General features: G+C 47.8%; 1 protein-coding gene across 1 annotated transcript in view; it reads left to right on the top strand.

The window, feature by feature from the left end:
- Positions 1-18,680, top strand: part of NCKAP1 (NCK associated protein 1) — a 577,107-nt gene that overhangs the window by 293,420 nt on the left and 265,007 nt on the right. Inside the window, exon 15 of the mRNA XM_078680487.1 lies at positions 5,694-5,752. Within this exon, the coding sequence (XP_078536613.1) occupies positions 5,694-5,752 (59 nt within the window). The remainder of the gene's footprint in view (positions 1-5,693; positions 5,753-18,680) is intronic.

Genomic DNA, 18,680 nt, shown 5'->3' on the forward strand with positions numbered 1-18,680 from the left:
CCGCAAGGCTGCTGGAGCACTCAACTATAATTAATGCGCAGTTGAGTGCTCCAGCAGCATGAGGCGCCTCTCGGCATGCTCCGTAGGGGGCCGCAAGTGAGAATTAGGCCAGTCTCTGGGGCGTAGCTGAACAAAGGCGGCAGCTACCAGTCCCATTGTCTCCGGGAACCACCGGCACCCTAGACCCAACGAGGCAGGACGTCTGGTGTGCGTGCACGGCCCGGCGTTATATGTCTAGTTTGGGAGGTGGCAGGGAGGGCGCAGTCACTCCAGGGCCCCTCCGGGCTCCGAGAATGTTATCAGTATATCTGCAGCGGCGCGCCCCACACCGCCGAGGAGCCCAGGCCCACCGCCGCCAGCAGCTCATCTCACCGCTCACCTTCCGCCTCCTTCCTCAGCAAGGATAATGTTGTCCGCCTCCAGCTTCCGATCACCAGATACTCTCACCAGCAGGTACTGTGCAGTCGCGCCCACCGCTCCGGGTTTCAGGCCAATTTCACCGCTGCCGCCGCCCGAGCCACACCACCTGGCCTGGTTGCCTCGTGCGCAGCAGCGGACTCGCTTAGATGTTGAGGCCGCCCCAGACCGCTCCTCAGCTCCACACACCCCCTGGTTAGTGTTCTAGTGATGTACTTCATAAGAATGCATCATTTTGCAGGCTGTCTCTACCCACCCCACTAAACCTGCATTTCATGGTTGCTTATCCCAGTCCCTCCCATTACATCCCTCTTGCTCCTGCTTTCTCCCTTTCCCAGTGCTGGTCTGCTGAGCGATCCTCCCTCCAACCCTTGTTGCTGCTTACTTCATCGCAGCTTGCCTCCCCCTCCTGTTATAGCTTGAAATGTAGCCTGTACCCCCCCTCCCGTCCTTGCCTGTCCTTGCTCACCACTCATGGTATTTCTTCCCGCCGCCACCGAACACACACAAAGCATCAGATTTATTAGTCCTCTTCGAACTCTCTGCCACTAGAAATCAGTAGGAATGATATGACAAATCCAGTGAAAAAGAAATAAAATATTTTAAAGTTTTTACTGGTTACTGTGCTAACTAGCTCGGTTGCACGGTGCAGTGCTATAGTAAGAAGAGCATGAAGGTATGGCTCATCGTTACCACCAGAGATTGCTAACGAAATTTGGATGACTAGGCAACAGGTAAACAGTTAAATTTAAGAAGAAAAATCAAACTCTAAAGAGCTGCTTAATGTGGTTGTTAAATAACCACAAAAGGTTTTGGAAACAATTTTTTCCCACTACCTTGGGGATTCTAAATATAAAAGCATGCAGAAATGATAAGTGATGTGAATTGGTCCACTTGCTTAACCTTCATTTACAAAAAACGCGAGGCCGACAGTAGTACCATATAGAGTTATGAGCTAATATGGCATATTGACATTAGGAGAAGATCATAAAGGAGCTGAGATATCACATGTCAAAGGCCTTGAAGGGTCGTCCAGCAAACTTTAAAAGTAGCCCTGCTTTAGTGGGTGAGTTGCCTTAAAATGCTATTCAGAAGCTTTATTTTGGTTGGGATTATTCCAAATGGATGTAAAGGTGCAGGAATCATGGCAATTCAGAACAAGCATTGGCATAGCCAATAGGTCTCGCCTTTGGGACCTTATAGGTGTTTAACCATGCAACAGTTAATTTTGTTACACCAAGGATATTGTGCTGCATAACTAAATACTTATAAGGTCCCAAAGGCGATACCTATTGGCGATGCCAATGCTTTTTTTGCTAGAGCTACTGTTTTTCTTTGTAAGCAAACACTTTCTGCTACTACATCTTGTTCACAGCGTTCCACTGTATTTACATATGAATGACCCTTTTTTCCATTTTCTATTTGTTTTTTTGACTTTTGTTGCAAAGATATCATCTCATTACGGTCAGAAATCCCGATTTAGGAAATAGTGAACCATGTTCAAGTTTTGTCGTCGCTTTAGTTTCGGGCTTTAAGTTTACTAATGCATTCTGTGCCAGTGCCTCTGCAAGTGTTTATTTTTTTTAATTTGATTTCTAATGTACTTTATGCCAGTTGCTTTGTCCGAGTGTTTATTTTATTGGAGTCTCTGTGTCATGTTCAGATCTTTATATGGGCAGGTCTATGCTTTCTGTGTGTGCGTTTATTTTAAACAGCATTTTGTTGCGATGATATCGCACTTACAGTCAGAAATCGTGACTTTGGAAATGATAGACCATGTTCAAGTTTCTTGGCAGTGGCACTGTGTATGTGTTTATTAGGTCGAGCTATTTATAGCTCTGAACTATTGTAGTTGAAACAACCCTCTTGAACAAGCGGATTTCTCCCAATGCATGTTGTCTACTGAAGCGTGAAGCTTCGCCAGGCGTGCACTTGGCAACATTTGTCTCTCACACCACCAGACATCAAAGGCTGCTGCTCCACCCACAGCAATGCTCATATGCTCTCGCCTCCTGTCTCTCCCCCCTCTCTCTCACGCTCTCTTCTTCCCTCCTCTCATTTACTCTCCCTCACACGCTCGCTTATGTTTACTCTCCCTCCTTCCCCCCTCCCATATCCTCTCCCTCCAAGCCCGTAGCCTCTCATTAATGCCCACTTATCTTCCCTTGGCCTGCTGCTTCTTAATCGAGTGCGCTTAATTTACCTCTGATTTTTCTCTCACTCGCCCTTTCTCTCTCTCTTCACAGCCCTCTCTCTCATTAATCTTCCGCTGTCTCTCAGTCTTGTTAATAAGACATGCTGCTGTTTTCTTTCTTTCTACCCTCCTTTTCTCTTTTCTCATTTTCTTCTCCCCTTCTGTTTTCTCTCCCTCGCTAGTCGCTACGCTCTTCACCACTTTTCTTTTTTTCCTTCATCTCATCTTTCATTCTCTCTCGTTATCTTTCCATCGTCTCTCTTTCCTTCCCCTTCCCTTTGTGTTATTTCCTCCGGTTTCTTTCAGTCTTGTTTGTTTTTTAGACACGGAAAAATGAAATGATTTGGCCAGAATCACAGGGTGCTGCTCAGTTTCAAAATCCGCGGCTCTGGCGTAAGACATCCTACGCTTTTATGCAAGAGAGCAGAATCTACTACAGATTAGACAGGGACTCTTTCAACTTGGCTATGATTTCTGTCGCTTGCTCTCCATTTTGTTCTCCCATGCAATGCAATTTGAGAATGCTTTATTGACAATGCCAGAGCGTTTAAAATTCACAAATAAGGGTATACTTCGCATCCGATTTTAACAGCCCTTTGATGGTGCTTCAAACTGGAAGGTATTTCACCTTTTCCTGCCTCCCTTGAGTTCTTATCAAGAAGTAGACTGCTTTGTATTTACTCCTTCCTCGTACTACAAATCCACCCTCCAAAAACCCCATCCAACTCCACGCTCCAACTCCAACATCCAAATACACCCTACAAATCCACCCTCCAACTACAACTCCACCCTCCAAATCCAACCGCAAACTACAACTTCGGACTCCAACTCCGCACTCAAAATCGAACGCCACCCTCGAACGCCACCCTCGAACGCCACCCTCGAACGCCACCCGCGAACGCCACCGCACCACTCAACGCCACCGCACCACTCAACGCCACCGCACCACTCAACGCCACAGCACCACTCAACGCCACAGCACCACTCAACGCCACAGCACCACTCAACGCCACAGCACCACTCAACGCCACAGCACCACAACATCACTCGGCACCACTGAAGGCCACAGCACCACTCAACGCCACAGCACCACTCAATGCCACAGCACCACTCAACGCCACAGCATCACTCAACGCCACAGCATCACTCAACGCCACAGCATCACTCAACGCCACAGCATCACTCAACGCCACAGCATCACTCAACGCCACAGCATCACTCAGCACCTCTCAACGCCACAGCACCACTGAAGGCACAGCACCACTGAAGGCCACAGCATCACAGGGCACCACTGAAGGCCACAGCATCACTCGGCACCACTGAAGGCCACAGCATCACTCGGCACCACTGAAGGCCACAGCATCACTCGGCACCACTGAAGGCCACAGCATCACTCGGCACCACTGAAGGCCACAGCATCACTCGGCACCACTGAAGGCCACAGCATCACTCGGCACCACTGAAGGCCACAGCATCACTCGGCACCACTGAAGGCCACAGCATCACTCGGCACCACTGAAGGCCACAGCATCACTCGGCACCACTGAAGGCCACAGCATCACTCGGCACCACTGAAGGCCACAGCATCACTCGGCACCACTGAAGGCCACAGCATCACTCGGCACCACTGAAGGCCACAGCATCACTCGGCACCACTGAAGGCCACAGCATCACTCGGCACCACTGAAGGCCACAGCATCACTCGGCACCACTGAAGGCCACAGCATCACTCTGTGCAACCATTCAACAACAACTGGTTCTAATATGTTCTCTCAATGTTTCACGATTTATTACAAATGTAACAAAAAGATGTTAATATTTCACATCTGTTCTTGGATTTTCATCACAATAAAATACACTGAACATAATCTTCCCAAAAGTTATTTACAAAAGTGTAAGCTATTGCCATTATAAATTACAATAACTTTTATTTAAGTATTAATTATTTAAAAAAATTAAAATCCATTGTTATTTGTAATATTAATTCATCTAAGTCATGTAAATGCAACACATGTTGCATTACAAATGCTATAGGTGTCACGTTTGCGAAAGTTAAAACTATTAGCATTGTAAATGACAAAGCTATTAATTTCGCTATTTTCAAAACCAACACATAAATACAAAATGTGTCATTTACAATACCAATACCTTAAACTTTCCTAATGCGAGACCTATTGCATTGCAAATGCTTGTTCTTGATCCTCCTCCAACTAATGCCTTTTAACAGGTGCCTGTGTCTCTCAACCTTTGGCCTCTGGTGCTCTTGCCTTTAGCACTTCATTTTTCTGAAGCCTTTGATTTCATGCACTGTCTCAAAAGAACATCACAACCCCTTTGGCGGCCAGCGTAAAAAAATAAACCAATATAACATTTAAAAATATATTTTCCAGGTGAAACCATGCAGGTTCTATTTAGCGCTGTAGACAAATGCTTGAACAGTTACAGGCAAACAGGATTCTAAGATGTCTGATGCTCAATGGCCTGTTTCTAGCATCCTGGAAAGCTTTTGGTTCATGGCACTCGCTGCCCCTAGTATTATTTGTGTTAATGGTGCATCTGTGGTTTGGGTTGGAATGGGCTTGAGGAGGCTTTTTGTTGTTCGTGCAAGCTTTTCTCCAGATAAAATGACAAATTTGGCCAAGTCATTCGTAGGAGGGAAAAGGCTGCGCTTTTAGAGTACCGTTGCTAGCTGACTGAACTATTTTCATTTTTGTACGCCCTATCATCTTCAATGTAGTGTGGAGGAAAGGAGGGTGGGGGCATTGGACTAAGTACAAGTTATTTCTCCTCTCTTTCCTTCGGGTTACCTTCCGGCTCTCAGTCCTCTGGTTAAATACTCATAATGAGGCCAAGGCTTAACGACAAGAAAATGAATTGATAAAATATTAAGAGACATGTTTTGTGGATGGTGCTACCTATCAGGACTAGTGTCCATGTGTTCTGTATCAAATTGGTCTAGACTATTTCTGTATTGATTTACTTCTATATTGGACTAGTTGCAGCAAATGAGACACTATGGTACTTAACTTGTTTTTTTAGTATCTGTTCAAACACTTGCCCATAATTATTTTTACTTTTCCAGTGGAAGATGGAGAAGTGTTTGATTTCAGAGGCATGAGGCTGGACTGGTTTCGATTACAGGTAAAACAAGAAAGTTCTATATGTCTGCCGCACACTGTTTAAAATGTAAATTGTTTTAATTTCATTAAACAAGTTTAGTACTGCAACCCTTAGTTAAAAAAGTGCTTGTTGCCATTCCATTTACGTCTTGTGGCTCTATGCATTTGGACTTAAAAGAAGGATGTTTATAAAATGGTTAATATATTTTGTTATATGCAGGTATTCAGTTCAACGTTCGCTGAATATTCCTGTTAATGTAGGCTTCAGATTGCCATGACTAGGTGTGTTTTTAATACAGAGATCACTTCTCATTCTCAATAGTTTCTGTTGTTAAGGCACGGAGAACAACCCTGTGGCAGGATCAGTAACAGTTTTGTTGGTTTAGACAATATTTGTGTGTACTCAGTCAGTATGTGCATGCATGCCCTTTTTAGGTTTCGCCCTGGCCGTAGCACTGCAAAGCAGTGCTCCGCCCAGGGCGAAATCTTATGTCTTACACTGTGTGCTTTAGTTCAGCCTCTCTCTTCCATTGGCTAGCTCCATAAATGGAGGCTAGCCATTGGAAGACAGAGGCGTCCGTCATTCACCGAGGCGATTCGTGGGCGTTCCTGGGATGTTTTTCTCATCCAGCCCCTTTTAGGACGTCAGTGCGGCGGTGGGCGGGGTTTAATTTTTTTTTTGCCTCCAGGTTTGTTTTGGCCATTCCGCGGCCGACCGCCGCCGGAGGAAGTCCAGGTGAGTGCTTGTTTTTCTTTGCCTTCCCGCCCCCCCCTCCCGCTGTCCATTCCCCCCCCCAGCTGTACGTGTTTCTTGTTTTACAATGTGATCGCTTTCCCGATCGTTTGAAGTGCCGCTTGTTTATTTTTTTACTACAAATCCATGCAATATGACTAATTTTCTTTGCTTGCATGTGGGCCCACGAGATTCTTTCACTGCCACACCAACATTCCTGGTCCCACAGTGTCATTTGTTTGAAGTTTTTTCCCTAAGGATGAATGCTTATTTAAAGCAGCACGGATTTCCACACTAAAAGTTAGGCTCGGCCCGCGTGTGTTGTGTAAACGGCAAAGGTATGGTCGGCATGCTGTTCTCTCTCCTCCAAAGAGCACTGTTTGTTTTGGCAATAGCGGGCCGTTGGTCGCACTCCCCGGGCGGCCTCCTTCCCCTTAACCTGGCGGGAGCGGGCCAGGGAATCTGCCCATTGTCGGCCTGCATTCCCCTGTCTGTCGGGCCAGCTGACAAATGGGGTATTTAGGTTCAGCATTCCAGACACCTGTCCTCTCTTAGATAACCCGTCCCAGAACCCTGCCGCGCCTCCTGCCCAGCTCACGCTACCAATATCCATCCCTCTCTCTAGCAGTGCAGCTAATCACGCGCACCCCACTACCATCTCCCTCCCCCGAAAACTTTTTCAGCCCCTATACCCCCCTCCCCCCGAAAGCTTTTTCAGCCCCTATACCCCCCTCCCCCCGAAATTTGGCTCTAGTTGTCCGCCTGTAAGTAACTAAATGTACCTACATTTTTACTTGGCTATTTGTCTGTCTGCGTGCCGGTCTGTCAGTTCACTGGCCTCTCTCTATATGTCGGCCAGACTGTCCCCTCACCCCCGTGAATGCTTGTCTCGCTGTCCGCCAATTTGTCAAATCGCCTGTCTGCCAGTCACTCAGTCATCCTTCTCATGGGCGGCCTGTTTCGCTACTTGCAGGACTGTTTGCTTATTGGTCTCTCTGTCACACGACATGTCAGTCTACTCGTCACTCTGTCTCTCTATAAGTCTGCTTTTCTACTGGTAGGTAAATCCATCCACCTGTCAATCAACCTGTCATCGCACGTGTCACCCTGTACCTCTGAATTCTAGCCTGTCAGCGTCTTCCAACATGCCAATCTGGTAATAGTCTGAATTTCTGTCTGTCATCTAGCCTGCCTGTCTTTCTGTCCGTCTGTGTAATTCTGCATATCATTCTGCCTGCTAACCAGTATGTTTGCTTGTTTGTCTCTCAGTCGTTCATCCATGGTCTGTCTGACAGCGTTCCCATCTCTCTATCCAGGGCTTTAAGTGGGGGGAAAAAACTGGGGGTGCTCTAAAAGGGGCTGGGAAAACCTCTTAAAGGGGTGGGGCCTATCCAAGTAGCTCTGGGTGTGTGTGTGTGTGTGTGTGGCTGGCTCTGGGTGTGTGTGTGTGGCTGGCTCTGGGTGTGTGTGTGTGGCTGGCTCTGTGTGTGTGTGTGTGTGGCTCTGGGTGTGTGTGTGTGGTAGTAATTGCTGTCTGCTGAGCTCGTCCGTAGGGTACAATAGGTCTCACATTTGCGAGAGATTAAGCTAATGGCAATGTAAATGACAATGCCATTTATTTATCTGTTTTCAAAACCAACACATAAATACAAATTTTGTCATTTACAATGCCAATAGCTCTAACTTTTCTAAAGGCGAAACCATTGCATTGTAAAGGCTTGTTGTGTTTGCATTTGTACCTGCACACGTTTCTGTGCCATACAGTTGCTTTTATTTTGTGGACAGAAACTTGTTACACATTCGCTTGTTCAGCTTATAATTCTTTTCCCTAGTATTTTTCCTACAAATTGTATTTTGTTCTAAATACAACATTAAAATAGTTTGGTAATTTAATGATGCTTCCCTTCAATTTACTACTAAAAACATTTAGGTTGAGATTGACTCCTTTCAGAGTTTGCTTCAACAGAAGTTGGACATTGTGGTAATTTATGTAGATGTTGCGAAGCAGAGAGACAACCACAGAACCATAAAGAACATCTCCAAGTCTGATTTATCGTGTTTAGTATCTGGGGTTTATTATCTTTCAAAAATGTAGGGTAGAACTGTAAGTGATGACGTGTCCTGTAGCTTAGTGGATAGGATACTAATAACAAATACATCCAGTTACTTACTATAAAGTTTGGGAGATCCTTGCTTTTCTACTTCAGTGATGATGATGGGATACAAACCAATGCATGCTATCTGTTCAGGCCTTAGACATCTGTCACCTTTCTGCTTCACCAACGACTAATAAAATTGCATGGATATTTCATGTGAGTATAAAGTAGAGTATATCGTGGGAAAGGTCTACCTATCAGTTAGGAGGGATTGTATCATTTGTTGGTTTTATTAGGGGTATTTAAAATAGATACTGGCTCCAAATACTGAAACACCAAAAAGCCAATAATTATTAAAGGGTTGACTGACAAAAGGTGACAGACGGGGAACTCATTTCAGATAGTTTCCAGAGGTATTTGCAGAACAATTTGGTTGTCTAAAAAAATACTCTAACACACTTAAGCTTAAGAAAAAATCTCAACCAAGGACATGCAGAATCAGGGGCATACACTTCACTATCTGTGTCAAAAGAACTAAAAGGACTTATAAAGGCAGGTGTCATAGAAAAAATAAAGACCACTGAACAATTCGCATTAGTGGTTGTTGCACGCAAGCCAGGTAGCATCATTAGATTATGCATTGAAGTGAGAGAACTCGGAGTGTGGTGGTAGACTGAGACCCTCTTCCAAATGCAAAAGAAGGTATGTCTATGATCGGTCGGGAGCATATTTATTCTTGATGCTTGACCTATCATGTGCATACCACCAGATAAACTTGCATAAGGACTAAAAACATAACAACTTTTATCATCCCTGATGGTACGTGGCATTTGCACACACACATGCCATTTGGTCTTATTTTGGCAACATCTGTTTCCCAAAGAACAATGGCGAATATGCATAAGGACCTCCAAGGGGTAGAGCTTATATGAAGATGACATTACTATGTGGGTGCACATTTTTGTCAGTCCCCCCCCCCCTTTTTTGCCACTGGTACTGATGGTTTTCGACTGATGTGCACTGGGTCCCTGCTAACCAGACCCCTCTGTCAGTGCTCCTACCCTAAAGACAAGTTGAAATGGTCTAATTGTGATACAATTGGCACACACTTTAGCACCCCTGTAAGTCCCTAGTAAATTGTACCCATGGTACCTAGGGCTTGAGTACTAAAGAGGGTCCCTAAGGGTTGCAGCATGTATTAGGACACCCTAAGGGACTCCCTACAAATTACATGTAGGCTGCCATTACAGACTGCATTTCAAGGTGCAAAGCATGAGTGAAAACACTGCATTGCACAGTCAGTGTGTGCCATGCCAAAGTCACTAAATGTAATATACAGCAGGCGTTGTGCCCTAAGGCAGTAGTGTGCATTATATTACATGTGAAGGCATATCTGCAGGAGCAGATATGCCCCTGTGCTGTCTAGTTCAATTATTAGATGGTACAAGTGAACAGGGAAGCCATCTTAAGTATATAGTCTGAGCAGCGTTCATTACAAGTTCCCCAGCTACGTGATGGCTTTAATGAAACCTATTTTGTGATTAAACACCTTGTCCTAATAAATCTGTACTGCTGCCAGTACTTGATTTACTAAGACATGCACCCGGAGACTGCCTTAGAGATGCCCCCTGAAAAACCTACCACTATCTAGTGTGCTGGCTGATTGGGATCAACCAGCCTGCCACCACAGATGGGTTTCTGACCCCCTGCAGGTGAGAGCCCATGCTCTCTGAGCCCTGCTCCAGAGGAAAGTGTTCATACCTGCTCCAGCAGGATGGCTAGTTATTTACCATATCAAGGGCATGGGCTTTAAAACCCCTGCCGCCTTTGATATGTGTCACCGGCTTCCCCCGGAAATGGGAAATTCCACCCTGTGCCCTGAGGCCCATTTGGCAACAGGACAGGCGGGAAATTAGCTAGGCAAGTATGCGTGTTACACCACGAGGCTAGTCACAACCCACGGTTGGCTATCTGATGTGCTCCACAAAAGAAGGGCTCCACATCTTGTTTTTGGTGGAATTAGGCACTCTGGTACAGGCGTATGTCCACTCCCCACAGGAAGTAGTCATATCAAGAGTGTAGTGACCCCCAGGGATCAATAGCCCATTGGCTACTGCCCTTCACTCCCCTTATAACCCCTACATTTCGTATTAGGTGGCCCCCTGGCACCAGGAGCTCAGATTTGTCTGCCTGAAAGAACAAGGAGGACAAAAAAGAGCTTAAGACATGAAAACAGTGGACTAGCTGTGGACTTTGGTGCCAAACCCTGCCTTCCTGCTCCTCTCCCTACAGTTTCAAAGAACTGACTCCTCTTAGCGCTGTGCATCCTCCAAGAGCCTTGTCCGCATCAGAGAGGCCATCGTCTAGAGTGGCCCTGTGGTCCTGTTCTGCCCCAACTCCAGTTGAACATAAAAAGTGAGAGCCTCCCAACGCAAGCAACCCGCCAGACGAAACACCTCTGCGCCCGAGCCCCATAGCCTGATTCTGAGCCTACCGACGGTGCACCCTTGCTCCAGAGAGGCTCAAGAGCAAAGCCTGTCACTGGCCCCACCCCCGCATCACTTATTGCAGCCTCTTTTCTTGTTATAGGCTTCCCCATTGATTTAAGCGGTAGAGCTCGAGGCTACCCTTCCGACCTGCCCCTCTGCACCCGCGCAGGTAAACCAAAATTGCTTGTGGTTCTACGGACCTTGACCCCTACTTATCTTAAGTCAAGAAGAAAAACCTGTAACTCTATTGCAAGTATACCTATGCAGTGTATGTTTCTCCTATAGGTTAACATTACCTCATACGAGGCTTATGCCTCCAATCTGAAAGCTGTATTTTCTGTATTTCTGAAAATTGCTCACTCAAAATGTTCTTACCTGATTTCGAAGATCTTGGTGTCTGAATTAATCTAAAAATGGAAGTTATTTTTTTTTAATTGGTCTCAGATTTCCTTATTGTGTGCCTCATTTATTGACTTAGTGTGTGCAACAAAGCCCCACGCTCTTCCACGTCTACATGGCTCCGCTCGCACCCATCGTCAGAACCTACGGACTCAACATTGTATCGTACGCAGACGACACCCAACTCATCCTCTCCTTATCCAACGAACCCAACACCGGCAGACACAACTTCCAAGAAGGCATGGAAGCTGTCGCCAAATGGATGAAAAACTGCTGCCTACAGCTCAACACTGACAAAACAGAAGTACTCATCTTGGACCCAAACCCCAACGCCTGGAACGACACCTGTTGGCCCCCCGTCCTCGTAAGCCCACCCACCCCCACGGACCACGCACGCAACCTTGGAATCATCTTGGACTCCGAGCTCAAAATGGAAAGCCAGATAAACTCCGTCGCATCCTCCTGCTCCCACACCCTCCGCCTCTTACGTAAGACCTTCAAATGGATCACCCTCGAGCACAGAAAGACCGTCACTCATGCCCTCGTCACCAGCAGACTCGACTCCGGCAACGCACTCTACGCCGGAATAAACAAAAACCCGCAAACTACAAAACATCCAGAATGGCGACACTGCCTCATCTCCCAGCACCTGCGCACACTCCACTGGCTCCCCATCGAGGCTAGAATCACCTTCAAGATTCTCATCCACGCACAAAAGGCACTCCATAACATGGGACCAGCATACCTGAACAGCAGACTCAAGTTCCACGCACCCCAAAGGAGCCTAAGATCATCCCAGCTCTCCCACACTGTGGTCCCCCGCACCAGAAAGACCAGATCGGGAGGCCGCTCCTTCTCCTTCCTGGCGGCTAGAGCCAGGAACGCTCTTCCGCTCCACCTCAGACAGACAACATCGCTCCTCATCTTTGAGAGAAACCTCAAAACCTGGCTCTTTGACAGAACCCTCTCCTTGATGGACTGGAACATGCACTCCCTCCTCCCCACAGCGCCATGAGACCCTCACGGGTGAGTAATCGTGCTTAACAAACAAACTGATTGATTGATTGAACAAATGCCTAATACTATCCTTTGATAAGCCTAAACTGCTCGATCACATTACCACAAATAGAGCATTTGGGATTTTTAAAGAAAGCCCCTGTAAACTATCAAAGGTCGTCTGGGCTATTTGCATAGTGTACACCTTAGGTGCACTACATAAATAGTCTACTTCCTACAGGTTTAATCAACAAGAAAATGAACATAGAATGAGACAGGTATTAAAGAAGTTACAGCAGCATTTACTGGGACATAAATTGACGAGAGAGAATAAAACCCATAGGAGAGCTAGGTTAAGCCATCAGAAACTAGTCTGCACCACTGACAGAATAGCAACTGGCAGATTTCCTAGGCATTGTGGAATTCTAGTTGAAATGTATTTCTACGCTTGAGAGCAGCATGGCGAAGAAGCGGTCCATTAAGGAAGAGTGGAATTGATTGGGATGCAAACTACGAATGGGATTTAAAATAGTAAAATGAAAATTAGGAGAAGCTCCCTGTCTGCAAAATTATGATTCCCAGGAAAGCTACATAGTGGTTAATGATGCCAGCAACAAAGCATTGGGAGCAATACTGTTGCAGGCATCTGAAAGAAACAGGTTAGTGTTAGATTCCTTACCTTAGAATACCCCCAGGCGTCAGACTGGATCCGGAAAGTTTTCGTCAGCAGTAACCTAGCGCGACGGTAGGCGTCGTCTGCGGCTCCGCGTCCGTCGTTGGCTTTGTGATTGCAGGGATGACGTCAACGGAGTACTTAGACGCCGCCCTCGCGCGCTGACGTCAGTTCTCGTTTTTCCACGCCAGCAAGCGCAGATCCGGTACCCAAGAGTTTTTACTAACTTTTTGGCCGATTTTTGCTATTCTTTTCGAGTCGGTATCGACTCCTGGTGCTGGTAGGGATGCCTGGATTCAAGCCGTGCGACGCCTGTCGGTGACAGACCCCCACCGCCGGTGTCTCTACTGCTTCGGGGCCGACCACGACGACAAGTCGTGCCTCGACCCAGGCATTGACCTCGAAGGCTAGGCGGGAGCGGTCCCGCAAGCTCCTCAAGATCCGGCAGCCATCGACGCTCTTAGAGCCATCACCACTCGTCGGGCTGGAAGTCCTCCGGTAAGTTGAGGAGGAGGAAGAAGTCTAAGAGACGTCATCGCTCTTCTGATTACCCTCGCCGGTCGCGCGACTCTGCTGACGGTTCAGGTGACACCACCAGCGCGGCTGCGCTGGAGCCGCGGGCATCACATCCGGTCCCATACCCTCCGGTCCCTGGACTGCATGCGATGCTGGAGGAGCGTGACTTCCTCGTGACCATGAGGACTCACTTCCCTCCGTTGAGGCCTGCCGGCGTGCCTTCGGGCCCGCAGTCCCGACTTGGGGCCCTAGCAGGCCGCCGGTTTCGGCGTCGTCGTGGGCTTTGGCGCCGGCGCATTAGTCGACTTCGGTCCCGATGCCGCAAGGCCCCGAGGGATCCTGGTCGACGCCAGTTGAACTTACGACTCCTCTGCTGGCGCCGACCCCGATGGTGTCCTCCCAGCGCGGTCTTCTGACAACGCCGCCCCCGGTTTCAGTCCGGGTCTGGCGTCGGCTGGTGAGCAATTCACCTCTGACCCGGCTCCGTCATTTCTGCCTGTTTACCAGGACACGGATGAAGGGGAGAACTGGGAGGGGTCTGAAGACCCTCTGGCACAATAGTGCAGTCGGGACTGGGCAGATGAGTAGGGGGAGGCCAGTGGTCTGAATACATCGCCTGACACTGGATTCATCTCTCCTCCCTCCGTGGCTACGGAGGAGGGTGCTACCTATGGTGTGGTGTTGCGCAGGGCAGCCAAGGCCTTGGCTCTTGAGCTCACATCTGCGGCCGTGAGGACTAATCTCCTCACTGAGGTGCTTCAACCACCAGTAAGCTCTTCGGAGCCTATGCTGCCGTTCAATGAAGCCGTCACGGACGTTCTGATGGGCACTTGGTCCAAGCCCTCCACAGTGCTCCCTGTGGATCAAAACGTGGCCCAACGCCACCTCTCGGCTCCAGGCGACCCCTGCTTTCTGTTCTTTCACCCCACCCCTGAGAGCCTGGTGATCCAGGCCTCCACGTCCCAGACCGCGTTCCCGACTGCTCCTCCAGATCGGGAGTCCAAAAGGTTTGATCAGTTTGGGAAGAAACTGTTCTCCTCACTGAGTTTGGGGTTGCGGTCTATCAACACCGCTTGCCTTTTGGGCCGTTACACCCACTCCTTGTGGAATACGGTTGCGGCCGTGCTGCCCCAGTGTCCGGAGGAGGCCCAGGCACGGCTCGCCCAGGCACTTGCTGGGGGGCGGGGTGCAGTACGCTATTCAATCAGATGTGAACTTGATACCACGGACTCGCTGGGCAGAGCGATCTCCACTACGGTGGCGATCCGTCGCCACGCTTGGCTGAGGGCCTCCAATTTTTCGGGGGGTGTCCAGTCCACGCTCATGGACATGACCTTCGATGGCCGTCGCCTTTTTGGCGACAAAGCAGACAGTGCGCTTGAGCGTTTCAAGGACTCCAGGGCTACGGCCAAGTCCTTGGGCCTGTCGGGCCAGCGCCAGCAGACTTCTGCTTTTCGCCCCTTTCGTGGCCAAGGAAGGGGCTCCCCCACACGTTCGTCCTGCCACAGGCCGCAGAACCAACCTCAGAGCGGACGTGGGAACCGCTGTTGCGGTGCAGGGGGACAGAGACCTGGTCAGTCCACATCCACTCCCGCAGCACCTGCCTCAAAGCCTTCCTAGTCGGAGCTTTCAGGCCCATTCAACGCCTGTGGGGGGCAGGGTTCGCCATCACCTCCTCCAATGGCGTACCATTACTTCGGACAGGTGGGTGCTGCAAATCGTCCGAAGGGGCTACTCCCTCCCCTTCAAGGCGACCCCTCCAGCCATGCCACCGCAGTACCACTGCATGTCGTGGGATCACTTGCAACTTCAGCAGGAGGAAGTTTTGGCCCTCTTGGCCAAGGGGGCCATCGAGTGCGTTCCTGGGCCAGAAGTAGGACGTGGTTGCTACTCCCACTACTTTCTGGTACCCAAGAAGGGCAAAGGAGGCCTACGCCCTATCTTGGACCTCCGGAGCGTCAACGGCTTCCTCCGGAAGGAGAAGTTTAAGATGATGACTTTAGCTCAGGTCCTGGCTGCCCTAGACCCTAGAGACTGGATGGTAGCGTTGGACTTGCAGGACGCATATTTCCACATCCCCGTCCTGCTGGCCCACCGGAGCTACCTGCAGTTCACGGGAGGCCATGAGCACTTTCAGTTTACTATGCTCCCCTTCGGCCTCAACAGTGCCCCTCGGGTGTTCACGAAAGTGATGGCGGTAGTCGCAGCTCATCTGCGCCGATCAGGGGTTTCAGTCTTCCCCTATCTCGGCGGTTGTTGAAGGCGGGCTCGCCCCAGACAGTCTCCCGCCTCCAGATTACGTCCGATCTCCTGCACTTGCTGGGGTTCTCCATCAATGTGCCGAAGTCACACCTATGCCCCTCTCAGAAGCTCCTTTTCATCGGAGCGGTTCTGGACTCGGCGCAGTTTCGGGTTTATCCTCTCGAGCAGCGGGTTCTGGATATTAAGGCTCTGATTCCGATCTTTCAGCCTTTATCCAGAGTTTCGGTCAGGTTGACGCTTTGGCCCCTGGGGCTGATGGCCTCTTGCATCCTACTGGTGCATCACGCCAGGTGGCGGATGCGGGCTCTGCAGTGGGACCTGAAGTTTCAGTGGGCTCCGCATCAGGGCAACCTGCCTGACCACGTCCTGATCTCGGAGGGCACTGCGAGACAGTTGCAGTGGTGGCTCACGGACCGCGATTGGGTCAGTGGCAGATCCCTCTCCCTTCCCCAACCGGAGCACACAGTGGTGACGGATGCATCTCTCCTGGGATGAAGGGGCCACATGGGAGAGGCGGAGATCAGAGGCCTCTGGTCTCCGGCGGAGATCCCGACTCCTTATCAACCTTCTGGAGCTGCGGGCGATCCCGCTTGCACTGAAGGCGTTCCTTCCCTCTGTCCGGGGAAGTGTAGTGCAGGTGTTCACAGACAACACCACCGCCATGTGGTACTGCAACAAACAGGGCGGGGTGGGGTCGTGGACCCTTTTTCAGGAGGCTCTGCGCCTCTGGATATGGCTGGAACACATGGGCGTTACGCTGGCGGTTCAACACCTTGCAGGTTCCCTGAACGCCAGGGCGGACAAACTCAGCCGCCAGTGCATGATGGATCACAAACTATTACTTATATCTCTAGGTGAGGCAAGCTGAGGCAAAATGGTGAGTAATAAAAAAAGCATTATTTTTTTATTTTATGCTGTCAGAAAGATGAAAATATATTTTGGGGAAATAATTGTCTTTATCAAAACTGATCACAAGCCGTTGAAGGAAGTGTTCACTAAGAAAGCGATAGACTCCATTTTGAACCACACCGGCAAACAAGCAATTGAAATGAAAAACATCCCGGCGCAAAGAATAAGTTAGCACACTGTTTATCAAGGTTAATTTGTACCGAACAAATGAACAATAGAAGAGGAGTGAAGAAAGGAATAGATGCTGAAACAGTGCTGCAAAAGGTTACAGAAATATGAGTTAAGTCGCAAGAGATAAAGAAGTCTGGTGATGAATGCAAGAAATTTTGGTGTACAAAGAAGATCTACCAGAAAATAAAGGAATGATATGCTGAGGCCCAAGACTAATACCTTCATGTGCATTTAAATAGGAACTTTATGAAGTACACCTAGGAATTAGTAAAACAAGAGAGAGACCGTGTCATGTTTACAGGTGATGGGGGTTAAATGTCATGTTGAAAGGATAGTGAGAGAGTATATAGAATGTAGCATTAGTAGCAAAATTTGCAAGAGGAATAAAAAATCTTACCATATAAACTGCGGAAGGAAATGTCCATTGATAGAGTGGTGCCCACACAGGGGGTGAAGGAAGGACAACATTTGATTACTTTATTAGCTATGTCAATGGCCATTAAACTTCTTAGTGGATCATTTAACATAGAGGTGTTCCCTATTGCTAGTCTTACTGATAATGGAGTATAGTTGCTCTCAAGATAAATTAATATGTTTCTGAGGGAAAGAGGGATTGCTCAAAAATAGATGTTTGCTGTATCATGCAGACACGAATGGCATAATTGAGAGATTTCCCAAAGTAATAAAGGAAGAAATACAACTGGTCCGCAGCAGTGGCAGAAAGTGGTAAGTTATAGTAATTAAAAAGACAAATGTGCATAAGCACACCCCACACAATGATGAGTAGATCGCCAATCTAATTATTAATGAATAGAAAACCAACACTTTTGCCAGACCGGGTTAGGTAAACACACAAAAAAATAGGAAGATAGATCTCCCTGTAGGTCATAGTGAAGGTAACAAAGTTGTTTAACCCAGTAGAAACTGAATAAAGCTGGATGTAGAATTTTTCAGAGAGGCGACATTACCAAGGTGAAAGACAGAAGGGCAGAGAATCATAGGAAGTCGTGCCAAGGGAAGATATTTCAAATTAGAACAGTGACAAAGGAGATAGGTGGAAAAAAGAAAAGTTGAGTTGAAAAAAGAATTGCACAAACCTGCACACCTGAAAGATTATGTTGAAAACAACAGCTTATGTGTGACGAACAAGACTAGTGTATATCATAAATCTCTTATAATATGTACAGATTGATGTTGTTTTATTAGTGTATATAATGATGTAACTATATGAGTGAGCTTTCAATTGCACTTGTAATAGTCGTGCAGGGTGTTATAATGATCTGTACTCATTTCAATTACCTTTAGGTGAATGGTGGCAGTTTTGTGGTGGCGTACTTATATGTAGCTCGGGGGAATGAATACCTCAGAGGTACACAGAATCACCAGGTCTAGATTATTGTGTCATGTATGATTATTTGAATAGAAGGAACAACTGGAAGTGGTCACATGTCCTTTAGCTTGTGGGTGGGGTGCTAATATGTATATATTCACTTACTTATAAATCACCCAAAACATGCTTTTATACTGAAAGGTTCTGTGTGAAAGCAAATGAAGGACCTAATGCATAAGCTATTTTTCTCTGTTAAAAGCTTTATTGAAATAAAGGAAGAAACACCATATAGTCCAACATCCATAAGCAAAATTCAAAGATAAGTTAACAACAAAGCTAGAACCAATATCATAAAGTGGTAAACTATTAAATGTTT

Source organism: Lissotriton helveticus, chromosome 3_1 (genome assembly GCF_964261635.1).
Source record: "Lissotriton helveticus chromosome 3_1, aLisHel1.1, whole genome shotgun sequence".
Taxonomy (NCBI): domain Eukaryota; kingdom Metazoa; phylum Chordata; class Amphibia; order Caudata; family Salamandridae; genus Lissotriton; species Lissotriton helveticus.